This window comes from Globicephala melas, chromosome X, assembly GCF_963455315.2.
Source record: "Globicephala melas chromosome X, mGloMel1.2, whole genome shotgun sequence".
NCBI lineage: Eukaryota > Metazoa > Chordata > Mammalia > Artiodactyla > Delphinidae > Globicephala > Globicephala melas.
Genome location: NC_083335.1, coordinates 44,826,437 through 44,837,461, shown reverse-complemented (window position 1 = coordinate 44,837,461; position 11,025 = coordinate 44,826,437). Strand labels below are relative to the sequence as shown.

At 37.3% G+C, this 11,025-nt stretch overlaps 1 protein-coding gene across 1 annotated transcript; it reads right to left on the bottom strand.

Moving 5' to 3' along the window:
- Window positions 1-4,497: 4,497 nt before the first annotated feature.
- Window positions 4,498-7,426, bottom strand: LOC115843943 (DNA endonuclease RBBP8-like). Its single transcript, XM_060292439.1, is given in 2 exon segments — window positions 4,498-6,193; window positions 6,196-7,426. Coding segments are annotated over 2 exon segments (2,670 nt in total). The 5' UTR covers window positions 7,252-7,426; the 3' UTR covers window positions 4,498-4,579.
- Between the last annotated feature and the right edge of the window lie 3,599 nt (window positions 7,427-11,025).

The window sequence follows — 11,025 nt, the reverse complement described above, 5'->3', positions numbered from 1 at the left end:
CTTTCTTCCCTCCCTCCTTTCTTTCTTTCATTCTTCATACTTCTACTAATTCTTTCTACTTTTTCACCCTTTTATTCTGAGCTGTGTGGATGAAAGGCTCTTGGTGCTCCAGCCAGGAGTCAGGGCTCTGCCTCTGAGGTGGGAAAACCAACTTCAGGACACTGGTAAACAAGAGGCCTCCCAGCTCCACATAATATCAAATGGCAAAAATCTCCCAGAGACCTCCATCTTAACACCAGCACCCAGCTTCACTCAACGACCAGCAAGCTACAGTGCTGGACAACCTATGCCAAACAAATAGCAAAACAGGAACACAACCCCACCCATTAGCAGAGAGGCTGCCTAAAATCATAATAAGGCCACAGACACCCCAAAACACACCACCAGACGTGAACCTGCCCACTAGAGAGACAAGATCCAGCCGCATCCACCACAACACACGCACTAGTCTCCTCCACCAAGAAGCCTACACAACCCACTCAACCAACCTTAGCCACTGGAGACAGACATCAAAAACAGTGGGAACTACGAACGTGCAGCCTGCAAAAAGGAGAACCCAAACACAGTAAGATAAGCAAAATGAGAAGACAGAAAAATACACAGCAGATAAAGGAGCAAGATAAAAATGCAGCAGACCTAACAAATGAAGAGGAAATAGGCAGTCTACCTGAAAAAGAATTCAGAATAATAATAGTAAGGATGATCCAAAATCTTGAAAATAGAATGGACAAAATGCAAGAAACAGTTAACAAGGACCTAGAGGAAATAAAGATGAAACAAGCAATGATGAACAACACAATAAATGAAATTAAAACTACTCTAGATGGGATCAATAGCAGAATAACTGAAGCAGAAGAATGGAAAAGTGACCTGGAAGATAAAATAGTGGAAATAACTACTGCAGAGCAGAATACAGAAAAAAGAATGAAAAGAACTGAGGACAGTCTCAGAGACCTCTGGGACAACATTAAATGCACCAACATACGAATTATAGGCATTCCAGAAGAAGAAGAGCAAAAGAAAGGGACTGAGAAAATATTTGAAGAGATTATAGTTGAAAACTTCCCTAATATGTGAAAGAAATTTGTTAATCAAGTCCAGGAAGCACAGAGAGTCCCATACAGGATAAATACAAGGAGAAATACGCCAAGACACATATTAATCAAACTGTCAAAAATTAAATACAAAGAAAACATATTAAAAGCAGCAAGTGAAAAACAACAAATAACACAAAAGGGAATCCCCATAAGGTTAACAGCTGATCTCTCAGCAGAAACCCTACAAGCCAGAAGGGAGTGGCAGGACATACTGAAAGTGATGAAGGAGAAAAACCTGCAGCCAAGACTACTCTATCCAGCAAGGATCTCATTCAGATTTGATGGAGAAATTAAAACCTTTACAGACAAGCAAAAGCTGACAGAATTCAGCACCACCAAACCTGCTTTACAACAAATGCTAAAGGAACTTCTCTAGACAAGAAACACAAGAGAAGGAAAAGACCTATAATAACGAACCCAAAACAATTTAGAAAATGGGGAAAGGAACATACATATCGATAATTACCTTAAATGTAAATGGACTAAATGCTCCCACCAAAAGACACAGGCTGGCTGAATGGACACAAAAACAAGACCCTTATATATGCTGCCTACAAGAGACCCACTTCAGACCTAGAGACACATACAGACTGAAAGTAAGGGGATGGAAAAAGGTATTTCATGCAAATGGAAACCAAAAGAACGCTGGAGTAGCAATTTTCATATCAGACAAAATAGACTTTAAAATAAAGACTATTAGAAGAGACAAAGAAGGACACTACATAATGAACAAGGGATCAAACCAAGAAGAAGATATAACAATTGTAAATATTTATGCACCCAACATAGGAGCACCTCAATACATAAGGCAAATGCTAACAGCCATAAGAGGAGGAATCAACAGTATCACAATAATAGTGGGGGACATTAACATCCCACTTACACCAATGGACAGATCATCCAAAATGAAAATAAATAAGGAAACACAAGCTTTAAATGATACATTAAACAAGATGGACTTAATTGATATTTATAGGACACTCCATCCAAAAACAACAAAATACACATTTTTCTCAAGTGCTCATGGAAAATTCTCCAGGATAGATCATATCTTGGGTCACAAATCAAGCCTTGATAAATTTAAGAAAATTGAAATTTTATCAAGTATCTTTTCTGACCACAACGCCATGAGACTAGATATCAATTACAGGAAAAGATCTGTAAAAAATACAAACACATGGAGGCTAAACAATACACTACTTAATAATGAAGTGATCACTGAAGAAATCAAAGAGGAAATAAAAAAAATACCTAGAAACAAATGACAATGGAGACACATTGACCCAAAACCTATGGGATACAGCAAAAGCAGTTCTAAGGTGGAAGTTTATAGCAATACAAGTCCGCCTTTAGAAGCAGGAAACATCTCGATTAAACAATCTAACCTTGCACCTCAAGCAATTAGAGAAAGAAGAACAAAAGAAACCGAAAGCTAGAAGAAGGAAAGAAATCATAAAAATCAGATCAGAAATAAACGAAAAAGAAGTGAAGGAAATGATAGCAAAGATCAATAAAACTAAAAGCTGGTTCTTTGAGAAGATAAACAAAATAGGTAAACCACTAGCCAGACTCATCAAGAAAAAAAGGGAGAAGACTCAATTCAATAGAATTAGAAATGAAAAAGGAGAAGTAACAACTGACACTGCAGAAATAAAGAAGTTCATGAGAGATTACCACAAGCAACTCTATGCCAATAAAATGGACAATCTGGAAGAAATGGACAAATTCTTAGAAATGCATAACCTGCCAAGACTGAAACAGGAAGAAACAGAAAATATGAACAGACCAATCACAAACACTGAAATTGAGACTGTGATTAAAAATCTTCCAACAAAGAAAAGCCCAGGACCAGATGGCTCCACAGGCGAATTCTATCAAACATTTAGGGAAGAGCTAACACCTATCCTTCTCAAACTCTTCCAAAATATAGCAGAGGGAGGAACACTTCCAAATTCCTTCTACAAGGCCACCATCACCTTGATACCAAAACCAGATAAGGATGTCACAAAAAAAGAAAACTATAGGCCAATATCACTGATGAACATGGATGCAAAAATCCTCAACAAAATACTAGCAAACAGAATCCAACAGCACATTAAAAGGATCATACACCATGATCAAGTGGGGTTTATGCCAGGAATGCAAGGATTCTTCAATATACGCAAATCTATCAATGTGATAAACCATATTAACAAATTGAAGGAGAAAAACCATATGGTCATCTCAATAGATGCAGAGAAAGCTTTTGACAAAATTCCACACCATTTATGATAAAAACCCTGCAGAAAGTAGGCATAGAGGGAACTGTCCTCAACATAATGAAGGCCATATATGACAAGCCCACAGCCAACATCATGCTCACTGGTGAAAAACTGAAAGCATTTCCACTAAGATCAGGAACAAGACAAGGTTGCCCACTCTCAGCACTCTTATTCAACATAGTTTTGGAAGTTTTAGCCACAGCAATCAGAGAAGAAAAGGAAACAAACGGAATCCAAATCGGAAAAGAAGAAGTAAAGCTGTCACTGTTTGCAGATGACATGATCCTATACATAAAGAATCCTACAGATGCTACCAGAAAACTATTAGAGCTAATCAATGAATTTGGTAAAGTAGCAGGATACAAAATTAATGCACAGAAATCTCTGGCATTCCTAGATACTAATGATGAAAAATCTGAAAGTGAAATCAAGAAAACACTCCCATTTACCATTGCAACAAAAAGAATAAAATATCTAGGAATAAACCTACCTAAGGAGACAAAAGACCTGTATGCTGAAAATTATAAGATACTGATGAAAGAAATTAAAGATGATACAAATAGATGGACAGATATACCATGTTCTGGGAGTGGAAGAGTCAACATTGTGAAAATGACTCTACTACCCTAAGCAATCTATAGATTCAAAACAATCCCTATCAAACTACCACTGGCATTTTTCACAGAACTAGAACAAAAAATTTCGCCATTTGTATGGAAACACAAAAGACCCCGAATAGCCAAAGCAATCTTGAGAAGGAAAAATGGAGCTGGAGGAATCAGGCTCCCTGACTTCAGACTATACTACAAAGCTACAGTAATCAAGACAGTATGGTACTGGCACAAAAACAGAAAGATAGATCAATGGAACAGGATAGAAACCCCAGAGATAAACCCACACACATATGGACACCTTATCTTTTTTTTTTTTATTTTCAAAACTGTAATTAGGTATTACCAAATAAACTAATAAACAACTTTTAACTTAGAGTGCAAAATAAAAGCACCTTATTATTTTAAAGGTGCAAAAGCAAGAAAATACGACAAACATCCATTTTTAAATAGTCATCTGTGTGATGGGTAAATGCTATTTCAAAACATTTTCAATAGAAAAATGATTTATAAATCAGTTTTCAGAAGATCAAAAAAAATCAATGTTTAATACCAACTTTAACTATAAATAAAAAGAATATTGTCGTCTCTCCTGTTCTTGCTGCAACATTTATGTCTTCTGCTCTTTGCCTTTTGGAGAAAATATTGCATTGTAAGGCTGCCGTCTTTTTGGACGAGGACAAGGATCAAGATCTTCTTTAATGTAACCTCTTTCCACACAAGTCTGAGTGGAAGGAAAACCAACTTCCCAGAAATTCTCTGGTGTGTTGGGTGGAATGTAGCGAAATCGGTGTCTTGAGCAGGAAGCCAACTTCTTTTCTCTTTCTTCTGCTGGAAAATCTGCATAATAAATTTCACATTCCTTACACGTGTGTCCAAGCAATTTTCTTCTTTCTTCTTTTTTCTGGACCACCTCAATATGAGGAAAATTTTGTAAGCTAGTCTCTCTTTCATCATCTTTAAAATATGGCTCCACAAATGTTTTCTGTTTGACTTTATCTTGTTTATCACCAGGAGAGTTGGGTTTTTTTGTAACAGTTGATGACTCCTCTTCATCTGCTACTTGGGGGAAGCTATCCACCAAACAGGATTCATATTCTTCATGTGTAGTCCGATCAAACATATCTTCCAAGCTATCATTCAGTTTTCTTTCTCCATTTGGACTTTTTTCTCCCTTCTGCTCTTGATTCTTCATTTTTAAAAGCATAGTTTCACTAACCAATGTACAGTCCATGTCCACTGTCTCTCCTCCTGCTAATCTTGACTGACTGCCATCCTTTGTATCTACTACAGTAATATCCATTTTATACTGAGAAAGGTCTGCTCCTGGATCTATACTCCACTGGATGTTTTCAAAGGATACATCTTGGTTGTTTTGTAGAGACTTTGTTTTAGCAATTCTACATGGATTTAACTGAAGAACTGATGCAAGTTCACATGCTCCATGGACTGACCTGGTTTTTATTTTTATAGGCTCACAAGAACCAGCACCCTTCATGTCATCAAAAAGATTCTCTGTCTCCAAACTTTCACGTGGACGTAGAGGGATTTTAAAGATAGAATTTTCTTCCTTTATTTGTAACAGTGTTTTATTATCTGGAGATTTATTCAAGGACTGGAGGAGGGACTCCTGTAAGCTGCTGGGCTCTTCTGGGGAATCTCTGGTTAACCCACAGCTCCCACTCAAGGCCTTACGGCTTGAGGAAGAGCCCTTTGGAACAGGCTTCAAAACCTCAGAGAGAGTCACTTGCCTAAATCCGATTTTAGAGTTCTCACTTCCTTGGCTTTTCTCTTGACGCTGAATAGCTGAAAATCGATCAGACAGATCCAGAGGTTTATCCATCACATAGTCTCCATTCATGTAAGAATGACTATCCGGTGGAAAAGGAAAAGCATTTTCTTTATCAAAGGAGGCTTGGGGGCAGCTTACTTCATCTTCACTTTCTTCCTCGATTTTCTTCCTTTTGGTTCGGCCTCCCAGTGATTTCAGAGGTACCACATGTTTATCTTTATCAGTAACAGTATCTTTAATGTGATCAATACTATCCTGTTCACTTGTACTTTTATTTATAAGCATCTGCTTATTAGAAGATGACTGGTTAGTGATCTTCTTCACTTCAGCCCCAATATTATGATGTGTGAAAAGGGCACCATCTTCAGATTTTAATCTAGGTTTCTCTGATCTAGAATTAGAAGTGTTGCTGAAAGGCATTGTTTTCAGATGGTTTTTTTTTTCCCAGTCTCTAAAAGAGAAGGGGACAAACTTGTATTCAAACCTAAACTACTTTTCACATTAGAGGTAGCTCCAAATACAGGAGATGATACCCGAGTAGTCAATTCTTCTTGAGGAGGAGGCTTTGAATTAGAATCTGAAAATCTTAAACTATCTTCACTATTTCTTCTAGATTCCTCAAAAGGTTTTTTGTGATCTCCTTCTAGACAGTGGTAGAGCTCATCACCAACAGGGCTCATAGGACCTCGAGATTCAGACTCATCTTGAACACTAAGTCCAAGTGTTTCAGCAACAACTGTAGCTAAATTATCGGGAGGATAACTGCTTTTTCCATGTGTATTAGCCACTGGAGCTTGACTCTGATCACAAGTGTCAGCCACTAGAATTTCACGTTCATTATGTGTATGTGGTGGATGAGTTGAAGACTTTGGTATTTTTCTCAATTCCTGTGCACACCCAGAGTGCTCCAGTTTAGTATGTGTTTGTTCTACGTATCGGACGTGGAGGTTCTCCTTCCTTCGTAGTCGGTTAGCGCCAGAAAATGAAAAGGTTGTTATTGGTGAATCTGGAATAACATCTTCCTCAGTTTCAAGATCGGTTGCTTGATGTGGTTGATCATTCTCAATTTTCTGCTGCAGCTGTTCAGAAAGCTTTTTGTTTTCTTCCTGTAGAGTATTCTTTTCATTCATAAGCTCTGTGATAAGTTTAAGATTCTGCTGTCGAATATTTTCAAACTCTTGTTGTTTCTTCCGCATATGTTCTTCAGTTACTGCACAGCGATCACATAATCCTGCTCTTAATTGATCTTCTAAAACTTTAATGGTTTCATGAAGAACTTTCTGTTGCTCTCTCAGCTGTTGATTTTTGGTGAAGAATTCTTCTAGTCTCTGTGCATCTAAAATTCGTTCCTTTTTCAGTTTGGTTACTTTTACTTGTAAACCTTGTACTTCTTTATCATGACACTCCTTTAGTTTTGTCCAAACATCCTTAAAGTCATTAGATACATCTGCAGAACTAGGGCTTCCACAACTGCTTCCCGGGACGTTCATCTTACTTAATATGCTCACACTTCTACTGCCTAATGTTTTCTGACCTTTTCTGTTACATTATACAGGTCTGAAGTTGTCTTTGGTCAGTTCAAATACCATGGAGTGTGCTGTTTTATATTTCCTTTTAATTTAATCTTCACATTGTATAAAACAGCTACTACTGATATTATTAATTTCATTTTAGAGTTTAAGAAAACAGGCTTAAGAGACTAAGTGACTCGTCCGAGGTCACATTGCTAGGACACGTCTACTACAGCCACGTCGCTGCTGCAACTCAAGTTGTGATGCCAATGAACTCCAAAATACTCAGCTTGCAAGATTGCGTCGAGATTCTCGAAAGCCCCAGCAGGAACGCGAGCACTCTCTGGAGAGGGGAAGAGACGGCCGTTCGCTTTTCTGCTCGTTCCCTCACTAATCTGCCACACCGCCAGCAGCCAAGCCGCCCCCTCGGGGCAGCCCGCGTTTTCCAGCCGGACACCTTATCTTTGATAAAGGTGGCAGGAATGTACAGTGGAGAAAGGACAGCCTCTTCAATAAGTGGTGCTGGGAAAACTGGACAGATACATGTAAAAGTATGAGATTAGATCACTCCCTAACACCATACACAAAAATAAGCTCATAGTGGATTAAAGACCTAAATGTAGGGTCAGAAACTATCAAACTCTTAGAGGAAAACATAGGCAGAACACTCTATGACATAAATCACAGCAAGATCCTCTCTGACCCACCTCCTAGAGAAATGGAAATAAAAACAAAAATAAGCAAATAGCACCTAATGAAACTTCAAAGCTTTTGCACAGCAAAGGAAACCATAAACAAGACCAAAAGACAACCCTCAGAATAGGAGAAAATATTTGCAAATGAAGCAACTGACAAAGGATTAATCTCCAAAATTTACAAGCAGCTCAATAACAAAAAGCAAACAACCCAATCCAAAAATGGGCAGAAGACCTAGACATTTCTCCAAAGAAGATATACAGACTGTCAGCAAACACATGAAAGAATGCTCAACATCACTAATCATTAGAGAAATGCAAATCAAAACTACAATGAGATATCATCTCACACCAGTCAGAATGGCCATCATCAAAAAAATCTAGAAACAATAAATGCTGGAGAGGGTGTGGAGAAAAGGGAACCCTCTTGCACTGTTGGTGGGAATGTGAATTGGTTCAGTCACTATGGAGAACAGTATGGAGGTTCCTTAAAAAACTACAAATAGAACCACCATATGACCCAGCAATCCCACTACTGGGCATATACCCTGAGAAAACCAAAATTCAAATAGTGTCATGTACCAAACTGTTCATTGCAGCTCTATTTACAATAGCCCGGAGATGGAAACAACCTAAGTTCCCATCATCAGATGAATGGATAAAGAAGATGTGGCACACATATACAATGGAATATTACTCAGCCATAAAAAGAAACGAAATTGAGCTCTTTGTAATGAGATGGATAGATCTAGAGTCTGTCATACAGAGTGAAGTAAGTCAGAAGGAAAAAGACAAATACTGTATGCTAACACATATATATGGAATTTAAGAAAAAAATGTCATGATGAACCTAGGGGCAAGACAGGAATAAAGACACAGACCTACTGGAAAACGTACTTGAGGTTATGGGGAGGGGGAAGGGTGAGCTGTGACAGGGCAAGAGAGAGTCATGGACATATATACACTAACAAACGTAAGGTAGATAGCTAGGGGGAAGAAGCCGCATGGCACAGGGATATTGGCTCGGTGCTTTGTGACCACCTGGAGGGGTGGGATAGGGAATGTGGGAGGGAGGGAGACGCAAGAGGGAAGAGATTTTGGAACATATGTATATGTATAGCTGATGCACTTTGTTATAAAGCAGAAACTAACACAACATTGTAAAGCAATTATACTCCAATAAAGATATCAAAAAAAAAAAAAAAGAAAAGGAAAACAAAATATAAAAGGAAAAAGAAAAAGGAATGTCTTAGAATACCTTTGAAAGACTGGTGACATGCATTCTTGAGTACTTAGGTTGCTGGTAGATATTTCTTTAGTTACCAGTATTATGTTTAAGGATTTTTATTAAGAAAAAGTGGGAAAGGGTAAAGAAAAATGTTAAGGGAAAGAAACTAATATTTAATGAATGACCAAAAAGCTATGAGCTAAGAATTATTATATCCATCTTACAGGTGAGGAAACAGAGGCTAAGGAAGTTTAAATAATATATTCAATGTAGCACTGGTAATAAGTGGCAATATGAAGATTCTAACATGTGTATCTGGTTCTCTGTTCTACACAAACATGTGTTGCTTGGATAAATGGAGGGATGCTATGAAGATCTACAAAGTGAATGTAGTCTTTCACTAAGAAAATGAATACATAAATTTTGAAAATCATCTGTTTACATGGCATCAGAAATGTAATTTCTATTGTTTTCTTCCCATTTTTAATCAATTGCTCAGCATCACATATACATAATCATGTTTTCTTTGAGAATATTATGATTTACTAACAGAGACACTGACAGTTTTCAAATAGGCAGATGAGGAAAATATTATCTTCAAAGACATCGAGATAGTGTTTAAAAGAAGAAATTATTTATATGAAAATATATTAAGCAGGATACAAAAGTGGGTCATAGGGTCCCTCTATGTGGAGGCAATAATAAATGGCAGAGTGCTCCACTTATATATGACTTCATTTACCATCACCTGTCATGTTGGTAAATGAGAAGCCTTTTCAGTCAGTCATGAGAAGCCTGTTTACCTTGGATATCTTTAAAAGCAAACAAAAAGCAAAACAAAACAAAACAAAAAGCTAGACATACCACTTTCCTTCTGAACATTATGTTGACTGGATATGAGGCCCAGAACTTCTATAGCCATTTCAATATCAGCCTGAGAATGCAGCCAACACCCTCCAGATGAGAGTAGAGATAAGGGAATTCAGAAAAGCAGAGCTGGAGCTTCGGAATTACATCAACTCTGAAGACTGCTCTGTCTCTGGACTTCTAGTTATTTGAACCAATTTATTTCCTTTATTATTAGGAAAAAATATGCCCATAATAAAGGAAACCTATACTTACTGAAGAAAGTATTTTCATCACGTAGCATTTTGTAGATAGAAACTAGCAACTTGAATGAACCCTGAGTAGCAGGTAAAATGTAGACAATCTGCTGAAAAAAATTTTAGCCAATCACCAATTTACTAGAAAACCTGTTCTAAATTTCCTATTTCTTCCAAAAGCAAATGAATAAAAAGAAAACATTATTCTAGTGCCAAATTTTGAGTAGATGATAATAGGATTTCCAAAATGACAGCAAAATTATTTCCTTAAATCTTTATTGAGATAAGCCCCATTAGGATGGTAAAATTCTGTAGTTTCACAGCTGATGCAATGATAGCAAAACAATATCCATCTACATTACCATAATCATAAACAGATAGTGCTGAGGTTTTCTGCAAATATTAACATACGTGAAATGGGCATTTGTGCCATTTCATTGCACAAGGGTTCTTAATTTGTTCAAGAACAAAGAGTAATTTCTAATTATATTTTGGAAATTGCAGAAGTACATAAACTATACCAAAAATATAGAGATTATTCCAATTCTGAATACATTCCTGGTTTTAAACAATCTCATCCACATGTATAGATTCAAAGAACTGTTGAAGGGAACCACACTACCCAAAACAGAAACATAAGCACAATTTGTACTTTGGTGCCTTATTTCTCTTAGCATACTATCACTCCTTCTCTACTCTCCATGCTAAAGCAGAAATGTTACTATCA